Genomic DNA, 17,302 nt, shown 5'->3' on the forward strand with positions numbered 1-17,302 from the left:
TAATATCACTTTGCATGATCGTAATAAATTCAAATTCTATAGTCAATTATATTTTAGGTAACACATTTCAAATGTGGTAAATACCTAAAACTTGAAGGACGAAGTGGAAATCGAACTAACAATCGCTCGATACATTTTAAAATATAGGTTCAAATCATTTTTCTTATGGAGTTGATTCTATAAAACTCAAAGAAAGCATGTACCAATGATCCCATCTCTACGAAAACAATCATTCTGAGGCATCACGGCCCGTGAAAAGCATAATCAACATCTCTTCTTTAAGCCCAAGTCCAAAAGTTGCTTTTTGTCACTCACACAAGACGCAACAACCCGAAGAAGACCAGGCTACTACGCAAGTGGACGTCGCTTTTTTTCACTTTACATTGTGAAATTTAAATCGAGTCAAGTTGGTATAAAAAGATCAATACAATTGAATTGATGGGAAAACGAAGTATAAAAGGTTTACTCGTCCCATGTACATCCGGCAATCATGTAATTCAGGTGATGAGCACCAAAAACAGGGTGTGCTGAAAATTGAAATGATACATAACTACAATTAGTGCTACCATATTGTACACAAAACTGAATTTTAAGTTATCCTCTGCTTCAATGTGATGGGGTCACTGCATTCACAAGCTACCTGTTACATACAATAGATCGTCACTTTCAAAGTTAATTCATAGGTGTTGAATATTGAAACCTAAAGTTAGATCAAATGTTTGTGATTGCCGATGAAAAATGGATAAATGGGTGTCTGCATGAAAATAATCTACAAGAATAGCAAATATCTGTTGAGCAAATTGATATTAATACACTAAGTACCTTATTAAACGAGCATGAACAGGCTGTGGCGGTATAATTTATCGACTAATACTATAACTTGCCATATTTAACAAGAAATATCCCGGAATAGCCCTTTAGCTTCGTCATAAATCCATCTGCCAAATCAAAGAGACATGTATCAATGCAAGATAGAGTCATAAACCATGTGTACTAAAAAAGAAAACCCGCAAAAGGAAAAATGGGGTCAAAATATTTTGCAGACTCAGTAACACGAGATCTCTCACAACTTAAAACGACTCAAGGCATCTAATAATCAAAGTAGCAAATGACAATAAAGACTAGTTGGGTTTGTCATGGTCCTACATCATTCCCTTGGGGAAAAAATGGAAGTTTTCAGCCAGTCTCCTTGATCATAAGATAATGATCTGTGAAAACATTGAATGAACAGGATGCTAGCACAAATGTCTCAAAATTATCAGCTCCGTATAAGCAAATGCTGAGGGGTAAATTTCAAAGATTGTCAAGGATGTGATTGCATAGGTCTTATATCATGATAGTCTGCACTAGATGTCCATAGTTAAAGAACAAATGAATCACAACTCATTTGTAGCAGCTATCTTCAAGCAGAGATCACAATTTACCTAATAATTCCAAGAAAAGGGTGTACAAAAATTCTTGGGGAACAGCATGATTGGGAGAAGCAGAGCATCAAGATAAAGTTTTTTGTAATTGAATAAATATAGCTTCAAATTACAGGGAAAGCAAAGGACACACTTGCACAAATAGAGTGGAGGAGAGCAATGCTGTGTCCCTGAAACAGTTCTCCTTTCACTCTCTTCGGCAAACTTCCTTGGAGGAAGGACTTGACATGGACTTTCTATCAGTCCAGCCATCAATGCTCTACCACAAGAAGACTCGTAAACCTGCAAATTCTTAAGAATTATCGACGAACTTGATGCAATCCCTGAAAACAACTTTTGAACAAAACTACACAAAAACTAGATGATTTCATATTTTCATGAAGGTTTAGCTTCTTCAATAATATGTCCAAGCCTATTAACATTTGCGAGTACTAAAGTCATGCAACAGGCAATATTTCCTCTTCTAACATGAGTATTGACTAGTACAAATATACAGGATCCAAAAACTTCCTGCTTTTGGAGCCCAAGTATGTTTGAACCTTTTTTTTTTTTTTGAACCTTGTGAGCACTCAACATCACACTTATGTAAATTCAACAAAATGTAACATTCGATTCACCTCGCAACTTTCCAGGCCACATGGACGACCGACAGCCGCAGGTAAATCACCAGGAAAGTAGCACCGATTTACAGTTGCCCACTTTGTTGTATTATTGTTATCCTCCCACATTGACTGCAGAAAAGAAACAATATTCATTACGCAAGAACCATAAGATACTTAGCCAAGCCCTTTTTTCACCTCAGAGCAACAAAAGTAACTGAAATAAGTTTCTAGAAAAAATATTAAACATTCAGATCTGCTTGAGTCAAAGTAGTTCAGTGATGGTCACAACAAAGTACAAGCATTCTAATTCAAATCAGGAAACATATTAGAACGCAAACTGTGAACATATGATTGATCGAGTTTGAAATGATGAAACAGCATGATCACGATCCAGACAAATATTGATTAGGAAGTAGAAACAACAATAAAACCAATCCCATGTGTCATTGCAGAACAGATTGCCCACCTGAAGCCTCGAAGGTACAAGTTTTTCATTGTCAAACCGAACTAGGACATGATCCATAGCTTTATAAACATGTCCATTGATGCAGCATGATGAGTAATAGGTTTTCTCATCCAAAATTTGAAGTGGGTCGCCAACCCAATTGACAGCATGTAAACGAGACCTATCCTGGTTTATAACCCATGTATCACCAGAAATATTTGCCGAGCTATTAACTAAAACTTCTTGCTTGTTTAGCTGATTTGAACCCGCCGCTGTAGGATTATTTTGTAGAGATTTCTTTAATGGCTTTGCTTCGGCATTTGGCTGGTCTTGGTTACCATCTCGAGCATTCACCATCACTTGGAAATTATCCGAGGAATGTGGAGCTATTTCACATTTTAAAGGAGTATTTGGACTTGTTTCAACAACTTTTTCTCCACAAGTTTTTTCAGCCACTGAATTTGCAGATAAAACAGAACCAGAACCAGAAGTTTTCATAACATTATTAGGGTCATTCCCAGAAGATATTTTATTGTCAGTCCTACCCACAGTCGAGCTAACATCGTTCTTTTGAGTTCCTCTTGAATCTTCTCTTGTTGTTCCAGAAATTTGAGAGTCATAGCTATTCACCTCAACTTCAGTAAAAACAATTTGCATTGAAATGCTTCCATTAACAGCAACATTTGGAGGGCCACCCTTCACAGCGCCTGAAGCACCAATTGTTTGGCTCAAATTGGATGGACCAGCTGCTGAATTGGAAGGAGCCTTGGGAGGAGTGGCATTTCTCATGACACGACCATATTTCGGAGGCAGAGCCTTCCCATTGCTCAATGACAAGCACTTTCCACAATGCCACTCCCCTCTTGGAACCCCCTTTAGATTGGTTGTCTGAAGGCATTTTAAGTGATGACCTTTTTCACAACCATCGCAAATAAGTACACTGTCTATTTCTGTTATGGTAGACGTGCACAACTGACAAGTTAATGCTTTATTCATATAGTCCCTAGAAGGTGGAATCCAAGTCGGCCGTTCAGAGCCCTGTAGTAGTAATATTTTTTGAACAATCTTACTGATTTCAGCATGAGTATTTCCCATATGAGGAGCGTGGACATTGTTAGTGCCTCGTGAAAGGGGACCAGCTGTCGCCTGAGCAACTGTCACAACCCTTGTTTGAGGAACCGCTCCAGATTTAATATCAGCAGCTCCCTCAACTTTCAGGGACATATTAACTGGTCCCTTATTATCTCCAATTTTGGCAGATAAAACAGACTGAGCTTGTACTGACCAAGCCGGAGTCCTCGCAGTTGCATTAGACGACAAATTTGCTGCACGATAAAAGAAACATGATAGTTGATTATCAGTCAAGGGGTTGAAGAAATATAAGATGGTAGTGGCACGCTTTAAGAACCTCGTAAAAGGAAGTGGTACATAAAAAATAGCATTCTAGAAAACAATATCACTTAAATTCCAATTCAATAGTTTTCTACCCAGCCAATTATGCCACTTTTATCCGTAAGACATCGAAAGTTCCCCGAGGCAAATTTTATATAGCTAGAGCAAGGACCTCAAGCTCCAACGAATATGCATGCAGCAAAGTAACACAAGTTATTGCGCAAGTGAAACTAAAGATAAATTTGGCCACCCAAGATGCTCATGGAATGATTAAGGAAGAGATTCCCTGCTACCATTAATAATAAAATGACAAGCATCTGTGATACCTGGAACTTGTGAAACATGTGTAGAACCATTTGATCTACCATCTGACCTAGGATTGGATCTGTCAACTCTTGGCAATGCTGTCGAACCCAAATGGCTAGAGGGCAACGCACTGGAACCCATTGGTCTTATCTCACTGGTAGGAAGCTGGTACGGCAAAGATGTAGAAGTTGCAGCAGTACCATAAGTCAAAGGTGTAGTAGACTGGATTCCAGATAACATTGTCATGTGACTTGATTTATCTAACTGAGACGTTCGAGCGGGATGCAATGCAGAACGATTTTCAACTGACTGACCAGAGTTCCCAGGCAGATTCTGTGATGAATGCGGCATAGATGGCAGAGAAAAATCTTCTGCTTTTTCCATCTAAAGGAAAGATAGAAAAATATTAGCATATAGCTACCAACATAAACCATAAATTACAAATAAATATCGTTATCAAAGCACTGAATGCCCAACAACCAAACTTGAGTCCTAACTCCAATGACAGGGTTGTCCAAGAGAAAAGCCGAACATCAATAAATTATTTCCACGGCTAATACTTACCACTCGATCAAAAGTATACAAAAGATAAAATAACGAGGCACAAAAGCAAAGAACTGAACATAGTTTAGGTACCAAAGAAAAACTATAGTGTGAATATATGAAAATTAATCATAAGAAACTTTGGTCCAGTACAATTAAGAGCGCTAACACAACATTAGAATAAATACAAGAACAAACCAACACCAAATGCTAGTCCTCTTTTTTTCAATTGCCAGCCTATTTCACAAGCAAATCTGTTGGCATTATTTAAACTATACGCATAACAAACAGAGGGCAAGTCAATACATTTCAAGATAGAGTTGGTGTGGGTAATAACAAGATCCACGCAAGATCCTCTCGCATCGGATCTTGGTCGTCTTTTGGGAAAGAAGGGGAGAATTCTGTGGACAGCAGCATTCGATCGTCTACTTGGATAGGGAACCGCTTAAAGTTTAGAAACTCCTCGATATCGGATTTGAGGGACTGGAAGTTTATTTGTTGTTGATGGAATAGGGCTTTTGTTTACCCTTTTGTCTGCGGCGGACTCTTTCTATATTAATATATCAACGTTGCTTATTTAAAAAATAGCATTTATCTAGGATAATTAAAGCACGTGTTACTTCAAGTCAGTTTTAGTAGAACATTTATTTAATAAAGTGACATTTCGTTAAACAGCCAACTGCCTAGAATTGCTCTTTTTGCTTACATCAAAATGGCAATTTAACCCTCAAAAGTTCCGTAAATTTATCGGGCATCACCTTGGTAAACAGTATAAATATAAAGTTCGAATTTTGGAAAAATAAGCTACATAATAAATCACAAAATAAGGATTAACTTGCAAGGATGAATTCCATAAATATCATAGTAAAATAGTGCACAAGACCAAAAGCATTTTATGCACTTAACAACCTTCTTCAACAAGAGTATAATGTCGAAGCATAGAAGGTATGTTCACTTTTAATTGATTATCAACTTTTCTCAATGCACATGTCATAGAACTGCAAAGAGACCAAGGTACCCTGCCATGGTTATTCCAAAATTGGAGTAAATATGTGAAATCGCACATTCTGCTACGTGGTGAACTTCTAATTCGCTCAAACATCTAGTAGAGAACACATGCTGGAATCTGGACTGTAAAGTAGTCCAGACACTTCACAAAAAGCAGTAACGCAGAGTAATACTAATTAAACTGAAAGGAAGTAGTTTCAACATCCCTAGCATGTCTACAACATGTGATTCCATTTTCACACCTATCCCATATAACGGATATCTTTATGCATTCAGGCGCCACTTGAATAAGATACTGAATTTTGAAACCAGTAGCCTATTAAAAAAAATCCAAAATGTTGAGAGCGCGACTAATGAACCAAAAGGATTCAGGGCTGTTGTATTGAATTGGTTTCGTTCACTTGATGAGTTAATGGCGTCGACATCTTCAGGTAAGTCATATATCATTCTATAACAGATATTTAACAAAATTAACAGGTGTAATCAAACTAAGATCGACACGGAATTGATACAAGCAAAAAATCAATACCAGCGGAATGAAAAAACGAAAGAATTAGTTCGAAAGAGAGCTTCACATCCAAATAACATACACAACTCGAACTTGTTGTCGACCGAATAAAGCAAGGTTATCATATTAGGATGAATTAAACAGGAATTAATAAGTAAACCTTTCTTTTTGAGATCAACAACTTCTCAGCAATAGATATTTTGGGAGGGCGAAACCCTAGCCTCTGCTCTTTCAACTTATTAAGCCCCAAATCCTCGATCAAGCCACCAAAAGCGTCCCTGGGGAACACATCCTTGGGGGCAAAACCTTGGCAAATCTTCACCAGAGTGTCACGTGCGTCAGCCATCAACTCCTTCTCAGCCTCAGTTGGGCCCTTCCCTCCCCTCATCTTCCCCATTGCAGCCAACACCAACACCATCTCCGCCACCTTCTTCACACCCTCGACCACAACGCCGCCTCCTTCCTTAACTCTCTTAGGAGGCGAGCCTTCCCCATCCTCCACCGCCAGCCTCTTGTCACCGACAGCCTCCGATCTCTTCTCTGGCAACTGAATCTCCTCCAGAGGTTCCATCAAACACCCCAAAGAGAACGGAACGAGAAAACGCAGGAATCAGCGTGCAGACCTGCAGAGAAGAGAGAGATTCGAAACCATAAAGGGCAGAGAGAACACAAACCCTAGGCATTGGGAAGAATGGAGGGGGTTAGATTTAGCGGAGAAACTTGAAAATATACCTTTTGGCGGGTAATTGATATGCAAAGCTTTGATTAAATCGCGAGCGAGTGTGTGTGTGTATGTGTGTGTGATTGGGGTTGGGTGAAACAAACAAACTTGAGCAGGGGAAGAGGTCTGCTGCAACGAGGCGGGGAGAAATATAATTTTTTTTATTTATTATATTCTATTATGTTGTTTTTCTTCTGCAATTTTAAATTTATATCCACAATCCCCACGACTTCGTTTTACCTTTTCGCCCTCCGAGTTTCCTTTTCGCATGATGCCCTTTATCTCAAAATTCAACAGTAATGATAAATAAAAATTATAAAGTACTGCTCCATGCCTGATAATAAATTGAAATATTGTGGGATAAAATATAAGATATGTTATAGTATAATGAATAATTTTGTTAAGATCAAAATGAATCGACAATAACGTTTTTTTTATTCAAAATTCGAACGTTCTAGTTTATCTGGCGTAACGGTTTTAATTTTAGACGCGATTTTTAAATTTTTTGACTCAATTAAAATCGTATTTTGTTAAGTTGAAATGAATAGGACATAAATCGAATTATATTGATCCAGCTCATCTAAATGTAAAAAATTAACCAGAAGATCAAATTCAAATAACCAGTCGATCAAATAGGCAGACAAATATTTTGCTTTATTTTACGAAGAACAACAAAATAGTGATTGGTCGTAATCCCATATTAGACTTGGTGCCAAATATTTACTTTATAACATTTCTTTTTATAGATATAACAATCTGAATATATTTAATTTTCTAAAATCCACAAAAGTATTTATTTGAGGTAATGAATATGTATATCGTCTTGAATCTGTTGACGTCCAGAACAAAGTGTCACCATTAGGATGTACAACTACAAGAACCCAAAAAATTTTCGCCTTTTGTTTTTTTTTTTTTTTGGTCTCAAAACATCCAAAAAATATATATATTCATTCTTGTAGCCAACAGTGTATCTCATAATTTTTAAACCTTTAAAAGGTCATTCAATTATTATAAAAACTAGCGAAATAGACACACGTGTTGCGTGTGAAAATATGAATAAACGTGTTGGTTATTCAACTTTTTTTTTAGAAATGTCGATGGTTCAGTAACTGCATTTCACTTTTTGGAAAAGGTGGTGTAGAGGGTAAAATGAGCAAAAAAATTGGTGTCCTCACATTAGGTGAGAAGAAGCGATTATTATACATATCTCAACTTTAATAAAATAGTAGAGATAAAATAAAATAATAAAAATGAGGGGATCGTGTAATTTACACAAATATAGAATATACAACACACACGAAGGGTTGCCAATTTGCCATGGGGGAAACATGTCCCGAGCTACTCTCTTCAGCCCCCATGTTCATCATGGAGTCGTGAGTGAGCGGTAACTACATGAGATTCAACTGTTCAGCAGTCCCCACATCGCTGCATATCACGATCCACGAGTCCGTGTAGAGGATTTGGGTGTCCTGAAGCTCGTAACCATGGAACACAGGTAGCACATACCCTTCACGCAGTTTCAAGTTTATGTAAGGCAAGACAACACTTCTGAGCATGCTGGACATAAACGTCTGCGAAGATAGACGGTTCAGGGCTCAGCAGAAGAACATTATTCACAAACAATAATCTCGCGAGACATATTTCAAGAACCACCAGCCACAATGACAAAAGGAGAAAAGTGGAACCGCCAATGGTAAAAGAATAACAAAACAGAACGCGAACACGGCTTTGTCTGACCACCTCCGATAGCACTATTTTTTTCACACTTTCCTTCAGGTATCCACCGGGTTGTAATAGACTCATAATTGTCGGTGTTCTTATTTTTTCATAGTTAAAGTTGTGACTGCTAAATGGTAACCTAACCAATCTAAAGAATTTGATATTTCCAAGCCGATACCTGGATTAGATGCATGTGCAGTTCTCCAATATTGCTCCACTCAAGAGACAGAGAGAAATTATTTAACTTAATATTTCCACTCACGATGTTTCTTGAAATTTCAGCAACTGCAGAAATATCAATCATCTGTAGGGGGAAAAAACCCATAATATTCAGTATGACACAATATCTATGCAAAAATAAGATCCTAGAAATAGTCACAAAGTTTCAACCAGAGTAACTAGATTCATTTGACCTGCTCTCTTGTCTTACCATGGAAATGCATGCGACCGGTATCAATTCCTCCGCATCCAAAACATCAATCACCAAATTTAAGGGTACCGTTGCCTTGATATTCTGCTCTCCAACTTTAAGAATAGGCAGCGACGAAATGGAAATGTTCAAATTCATGTCGTGATTTGGGTACTTCTTATACAACCGAGGAATAATAAACCTCCACTCAGCTGTGTTTAAGAGGGATTGATCCGGTAATTTATCAACCATCCAATGCATCTTACCTGCCTATTTAATAAACCACAAATTTTAGTTGTAGATAAGTCAAAAACTATTTTATGTTATTTCAAGAAAGTAACAACCAATACAGATCAAAAAGAAAAAGAAAGCAACAACAAAATTAAGTAATGAAATCCAACAAATCACTCGAGGTAGGCTCCCAAGATAAGGCAAATTAAAGAAACGGTACTATTGACCCATTTTAAGCCAATTGATTAACTAGAGAAATCGAATAAATTACCTCAAAGTAAACTGACGATGCTGACTTGACAGCATCTTCATGCAAAGAAATTTTGGCCATTTTATCTTCTTGCCTGCATGAAACTGTATCCTGTGATGGTCTACGGTAGTGGTTCAAAAGCTTGACTCCGTCCTTGGAAGAGACCAACCCATTAATTTTCAGTTCAACAGATGATTCACTCAATACCGGGTCATCGATAAACGTGACATTCATAATAGCTATATCAGTAATTGGGATTTCTTTAGGAAGAGAGAGTAATAAAGATTCAAGCTTGGCCACTGCATCTTTAATTTTGTTAGAAACAGCATCTTCAACAGCAGAACTGATTTTATCCTCAAAAGCATCTACCAACCTGGAAACACAAAGGGGATAATTTTTTGAATCAAAGGTTTGAAGTCTGAAGAACCCATAAACAAGAAGACAAATGAAGTAGAAGACAGAAATAGATTGATGGGAGCTGATGCTGAGGCCCATAAATCAAAATCCTAAAAGTAAAGAAAGATACCGCTACTAACATATTTAGAATAAGAAAATGTAATGTGCAGAATTTTGATATTCACATTATATATGCAAACAACATCTGGTGGGGAAAAATCAAAGATCATCTATAAACCTCAAAAGGCAAAAGAACCGCAAGCGAGAACATACCCTTGATAAAACCATGAAGATCCTCCATCTAAATGTATTGAAACATCATTCACATAACATCCACAATCCAGAAGAGAAAGCTTCGGAGATCCTTGTGTAGTTTTCAAACTGAGAGAGAGGCCAACTTCCAGTCCTTCAACCTTTGAAGAAGCAAAATTCATCAAGCATCGGTACAAAAGTCAACTTAGTTATGTCATGTCTAGGGTTCGTAGATTTTACCGCCAAACCAATGGCTCAAAATGGAGAAATTTGTGGAAATAAATAAGTTCACAGCAGCTTTACTTTATAAGACCAAGAGGACAATGCACAACCCGACATAGAGAAGCATTGCCTTCAAAAGGATCATTTTCACATAGTTGCAACCATCTCAACATTGAAATCACCAATTAAATCAAACTAAAACAACGGCCGATTCCCCTATAAATTTTTACAAATTACTGATGGTTGAATTCTGGCATCAGCCTTCAGAGATAAAGACGCATACTTGACTGACGCTGTATAATACGCAACACAAATTTGTTTATATTGTTGCTGAAATATTATAGATCTCTCAACATGCTCATGACTCGAGAATCGTCCATTTGGATGAGAAATCGGATCAAAGATAGTGTATTCAATGATTTTGCTATCTAATCAAAATGGAAAAACAACTACAGCATCTTTGCTATTTTTACTTGACGCCCCACCTGATCCTTCTATGCATTATGCTGACACCCCATTCTTGTTCTTGCCAAAAGTAAACTAAGCAATAGATTCCACAATTCAAATCATCCACGCCTGGATTCTAGAATAAACCGAGCAAACGGTTCTTGTAAGCATCATACCTGAACAGTAGCAGTTCCCTGATCGGAGACCGAAATGGGAAGCAGCCAAGTAGTGTACAAATACTTCCAATTCATAGTCAAATTCGCCAAGGCACCAGAAACGTCAATAACAATTCCAGTATCTCCGGTTCGCAAAGTAGAGTTAGTCACGTGGATTCTTTCAATTGTGATGTTGGAAAGAACCGCCTCAACGTTACCTAAAATTGGGATTTTCACAAACTTCTCAATCCTGGGCAGCTCCAATGGAATTAAAGAAGATTCTGCCTTTTCTATCAGTAAATTCTTGATAAAATCCAGACCCGCGTTCGATATTTCTGCCCCTATATACCCTTCTTCAGATTGAACACGATTGCAAGAAAAGGTGAATAAAAAGAGTAGCACAAATGCCAAAATCGAGCGAGCCATTGATGTATGTCTGGGGATTAATTAACCCAGATAAGAAGTGGGATTGTTGAATCAACATCAATGGGCTCGACAGTAAAATTTGAGCGCTGTTCTTGGAAAATTGACTCTCATACACATGGGTTGAAGATAGAAAATGACGTTTTGTCTGGTTATTAAACATGAAACATCCGTTAGCTGTTAACTTAACTAAAAAAGAAAAAAAAAAGTTTAATTGTCCATCACTTCCTAAAACACTTTATAACTTATTTATAAATCTCTACATAAATAAAACTTACTTTCAACTCTCTAAAAATAAACTTTTGTTTGTAAATACCAATTTTACCCTTATCTCTTAAAAAAAAATAGAGAATGGATAATAAAAACAAAACTAATTCAAATAATATATATATAAAAATCTATATATATATAAAAGCTGAGTTTTTACTAAATATAATAATTTTTCGCCAAAATATAATTACTAAAAAAGGAAATCATATTAATTAATGCTATATATATATATATAATGAGGATGATGATTTTTTATTCAAAATTTAATAAGATATTATCATTATTTTGAATTTTAATTAGTTGTTTTGTGTGTAAAAATATCCATAAATACTATATATGATAATATGTCAATTTTTGGTCCACAAGTATTGTGTAATGATCACGAAATTACCATAAAAAGTTCCGGCCCAAATTATTAGTTTTAAAAGGAAATAATAGCTAAATTACTGGACAATAAATTACCATCAATTTAAATAAGGCAGTCGTATAATATGTACATTAAATTAACATTAATTTAAGCAAAACTATCATATACCATGTATAAATTTTGTACACTATTTTAAGTCTTCTGAGTTACATTCTTAATTTTTCTTGAATTTAAACCAGTATTTTGGTATGCATGCGAAAATTTTCATAAACTCTAAACATTATAATATACTAATTTTTTGTTCAAAATTTGATTTGATTTTATCACTAATTTTATCATTCATTAAAGCTCATAATTTTGCTTCGTTTAGATTGATTCACATTTTCATATTTGATGTCACAAAAATAATTAGTTCAAATTTACTTAATTAAGAGAAATTTGATTTGCCAAAAATAATAATAAAAAATAGATAATAAATAATAATTTAAATATAATAATATATCAATTTTCAATTCAAAATTTACTGTGTCGTTGACATAATTTAGAAAGTATAATTTGTTTACACAATAATAATGTTATAAGAGGGAAAGAGATAAATATCAACTCTATACAAATTTTTTATACAACAATAAACGCCTGGAAAGTTTGTTTCTGTTCAAATTTTGTATATTTATGATGATTTTTTATTTAAAATTTGAAATTTAATCAGTATTATCATTATTTTGAATTTCAATTAGTTTTTTGTGTATAAAAATATTCATAAATAATATATATGATAATATACCAATTTTTAGTTCAAAATTGGATAAAATGTTGTATTTAAAAAAAATTAAAATAATTTTGTTTCTCCATATATATGTGAAAAATAAATTTTATATACATAATACTGTCTCAAATTTCAGTTAATTTTTTTACATCCTTAGTTAAAATTTTCATAAATACAATCTATTAATATATAAAAGCACAGTTTTTGTCATATATGAAAAGTTTCGGCCCAAATTATTGGTTAAAAAAAGAAATAAAAGCTGTAATTACTGGACAATAAATTACCATCAATTTAAATAAGACAGTCATATACTATGTACATTAAATTACCATCAATTTAAGCCAAACTCTCGTATACTGTGTACAAATTGTGTACACTGTTTTAAGTCTCTTGAGTTAACTTTTTAAATTTTTTTGAAATTTAAACCAATATTTTGGGTGGTTTTATTATTTGAATTCAAATAAGGAAGACCAACATACTGAAATTTAATGAGATAATCGAGAAATAGCTATAAATAATCCAACAATGCACAAATTCAGTACTACACATTCGGTCAAATTTCATCTCCCAAATCTCAAATCACATTACAAATTTGAAAATGCCTCCACTGTTCACACTACAAATGTTGTTTTCTTACTTTGGGATCGAGAGTGTATGAGACTTATAGGGAAGACAACCAGATTCATGGATTCTTTGACATATATACTGTAATGAAATTGCGTAAAAATTTTAAAAGGCAATCTTATCTGGAAAAATTTAAAGTTTATTCACATCACAATCATTAAATTTTATTTAGAGTTTCAATACATTGAAGCAGAGAATAAACACAACCCAACGTCTACCAGATTTAAACAACCCAACCATATTTTCACAACTTAAGTATCAAGGATCAATTTTTATCTCATGTTGAATTTCTTTTGAAAAAACCCGTTTTTAGTCATTGTCAGTTGTATATCGTTGTATCCAGAGTTAATCCTAAAGGTCTAAAATTTTTTATATGTGATAGTGATAGTAACAACAAAAATTCAACGACCAATGTTGTATTTAAGGAGTTTTTTAGAATATAATTTTTTTTGTTGATTGCTTGATTTATAATATTTTTATTTGTATTTTAAATATCTATAAAATTTTTCATAATAATTATTTTTTAATAATACCATCTCGTGCATCGCACGGGTGGAATACTAGTTCAAATTAAAATCAAAGAACATAAACCATATCATATACATGTTTATGTTGATACAGGAGCAAGTATGTGTTTAGAAAGCAAGCATATACTTCCAAATCATTATTGGAAGAAATATGATAAAGGATTAAAAGTTCGAATAGGAGATGGATCAATAATTATGTTTAATACAGTAGCAGAAAAATTAAAAATAGAAATAGAAGAAACAAAATTTGTAATACCCATTATATATCAAATAGAATCAGGAATGAACATTATAATAGGAAATAACTTTTTAAGAGAATATCTTCCATTTACACAATTTGAAGATCACATAACTTTAAACAAAGGATCATCAATGATTTACATTCCCAAAATACGAACAGCATTTCGCGTAGGAAATGAAGGATTTACAAAGAATTTTCATAAACGAAATACAAATCCAATATAATTAAAAATATAAAATATTTTAACGATTAATCCTGAAAAAGAAATCATGAGGAAATTTCATGATATATGTTCTGAAAATCCTCAGGACAAAATTAAGAAAAGAAAACAATTCATTGCTTCAATAAAACTCAAAGACCATAATATCACAATCCGTGAAGCACCAAGAAGATGTAACATGGATGATACAAAAATATTTTAAAAAGAAGTTCAAGAATTATTAAAACTTAAGATAATCATCCCTAGTAAAAGTCCACACTCTTCACCAGCCTTTTATGTCAGTAAAAAAAGATACTGATAAGAAAAGAATGGTAATTGATTATCGAAAGATGAATAAAGCAACAATTATGGATGGATATTATATCCCAAATAAGAATGATTTACTATCTTATATAAGAGAAATGAAATATTTTTCCAGTTTAGATTGTAAATCAGGATTCTGGCAAATTCAACTAGAACCACAAACACAGTTACTTACAGCATTCAGTTGTCCAAAAGGATAGTATCAATGGACTGTATTACCTTTCGAACTTAAACAAGCATCAGGTATCTTTCAAAGATATATGGATGAATCTTTTAAATCATATATAGATTTTTGTTACTTTTATATAGATGACATATTAATTTATTCAAAAACACTAGATCAACATTATAAAGATCTCATGACAGTTTTAGATATTTGTCATAAAGATGGAATTATACTTTCTTAAAAGAAAGCACAATTATTCAAAACAAAAATAAATTATTTAGGATTACAAATAGAAGATGGAAAACATTGTTTACAACCGCATATATTTAAGAAAATTCATGATTTTCCTAGTGAAATCAAGGATAAAGATCAATTAAGAAGATTTTTAGGATTATTAACTTATTCTGGAAATTACATTAAGAAACTTGCAGAAATCAGAAAACCACTTCAGGTAAAACTTAAACAGGAATATAAGTGAAAATGGTCGAAAGAAGATACTAATTACATAGACACTATTAAAAAGAAAATAATTAGTAATCTTCCTGAATTATATTTTCCTTCAAATAAAGATATAATAATAATTGAAACAGAAGCATCAGATGAATACTGGGGAGCATGTTTAAAAGCTTATACTTGAGAAATAAATTTAGAAGAACTTACTAAAACAGCTACTAGAAATAATGAAGAATTATGCAACTATACATCAGGAACTTTTCAAGGTGCACAATTAAATTATCATTCGAATGAAAAAGAATTATTAGCTTTAATATTCACAATTAGAACTTATGAAATTTATCTTATTTCTAAACCGTTTTTAGTAAGAACAGATAATATGAATTTAACATATTTCAAAACAAGGAAAATATCAAGAAATGCAGGGAAAAATGCAGCAAGGCTAATTAGATGGCAATTGGAATTGAACCATTATCAGTTCGAGATCCAACATGTCAAAGGAACGGATAATTCATTACCCGACGCATTAACCAGAGAACTTCATTCAAACTATACTATCCGTAGTAATGGAATAATAAAGAAGATCCTAAGTGATCCAGAAAATGACTGTGAGTCATCCGAATATGCCTCAGAAAACATGGGGAATATAAATTGATAAAATGAGATTTATATTCAGAAACATGAATTATTTTATGACTTTCAGTCATCCGAACATGTCTCAGAAAGCATGGGGAATATAAATTGATGAAATGAGATTTATATTCAGAAACATAAATTACTCTTTGAGTAAAATAATCAATTTAAGATTGATTCAATTCTTGCAAAAGAATTTATAAATGCAATGATACGCATAATAAAACTATCCGAATTACTCACGAAAAGAGTTATTTTACTAACCATTATATATATAAATATGTTTTCTTGTGCAAAGTATAATCAAGATGGAGCAACCAAGTCAATTAAAAGAACAATTGATTGAATTGCAGGAAGAAATTCAAATTCTTCAACTAAAAGAAAGGAATTTGAGTAGAAAAATTCAAAGGACAGAATAAAATATGATAACTTCATCATTATCATCCTCACCAAGAACACCAATTAAAATAACAACTCCATTTGACAAAATAATGGAGATTAAAGAGAAACAGTTAGTGGTCACAACCAACACTGACAAAGAAAAAGAAAAGAAAAAAGAACCGGTGGACACAGCCAGTACCGAAAAAAATAAAAAAGAAGAAAGGTCGTTTAAAAGTGCCCTTGAAAAGAAAGAAAGAAAGATGGTCAATCTGCGACCACAAAAACCAATTTTTGAGAAAACAAATTTTTCAGAAAAACTCAAGACTGAATTCTTTGAAACACTAAACTATTTGAGAATAGCCAAACCATCTGCAGAATCTTGGCTACAAACTTGTGACACACAGAGCATATCAAGAGCAAGAACACTGCAAGGTGCTCCAGCGCATGAAGTCGCAAGATTCTTTTCAAATAGATTATTAAGTGGATTGAAAGTCAGTCTCAATAATCAAGAAATATAACTATTTCCATATCAGTTGAGAAATAGTATCATCCAGATTGGGATGATAACAAATTCTATCAACCAATGGTATATATTCAATGTCGAAAACAAAAAGACAAGTTCTTATTCGAATGATCAAATGAAGAGAAACCAGTAATGGATATCTCAACACTTTCTGAAATAAGAATAAAGACATTGATTGATATGATCTCAAAGACAGGAAAGATTGATGGAAACTCAAAGTTTAAAATAAATTTTTCAACCAGTAAAATTTTATTAACCACTGGACACAAGGAGACAATCCAAAAGAAAGAACAAGCCATGTTAGCTCAATTCGAAGCTCCAATCTATGAAGCAAGAGTTGACATGACCCGAGAAACCCAACAAATGCTATGTCAA

General features: G+C 33.8%; 2 protein-coding genes across 2 annotated transcripts; both read right to left on the reverse strand.

Moving 5' to 3' along the window:
• Positions 1-358: 358 nt before the first annotated feature.
• On the reverse strand, positions 359-7,104 carry LOC140864246 (uncharacterized). Its single transcript, XM_073268294.1, has 8 exons — positions 6,961-7,104; positions 6,389-6,851; positions 4,190-4,553; positions 2,493-3,796; positions 2,042-2,155; positions 1,558-1,706; positions 823-938; positions 359-640 (listed from the first exon to the last, which is right to left on the reverse strand). The coding sequence occupies exons 2-7, from the start codon at positions 6,797-6,799 to the stop codon at positions 890-892; spliced, it is 2,391 nt and encodes a 796-aa protein (XP_073124395.1). The 5' UTR covers positions 6,800-6,851; positions 6,961-7,104; the 3' UTR covers positions 359-640; positions 823-889.
• A 1,044-nt stretch (positions 7,105-8,148) lies between these two features.
• On the reverse strand, positions 8,149-11,578 carry LOC140865518 (putative BPI/LBP family protein At1g04970). Its single transcript, XM_073270185.1, has 6 exons — positions 11,052-11,578; positions 10,228-10,367; positions 9,580-9,931; positions 9,099-9,347; positions 8,847-8,972; positions 8,149-8,520 (listed from the first exon to the last, which is right to left on the reverse strand). Exons 1-6 carry the CDS (start codon positions 11,454-11,456, stop codon positions 8,338-8,340), a joined length of 1,455 nt encoding a protein of 484 aa, XP_073126286.1. The 5' UTR covers positions 11,457-11,578; the 3' UTR covers positions 8,149-8,337.
• Between the last annotated feature and the right edge of the window lie 5,724 nt (positions 11,579-17,302).

Source organism: Henckelia pumila, chromosome 4 (genome assembly GCF_033568475.1).
Source record: "Henckelia pumila isolate YLH828 chromosome 4, ASM3356847v2, whole genome shotgun sequence".
Classification (NCBI taxonomy): Eukaryota; Viridiplantae; Streptophyta; class Magnoliopsida; order Lamiales; family Gesneriaceae; genus Henckelia; species Henckelia pumila.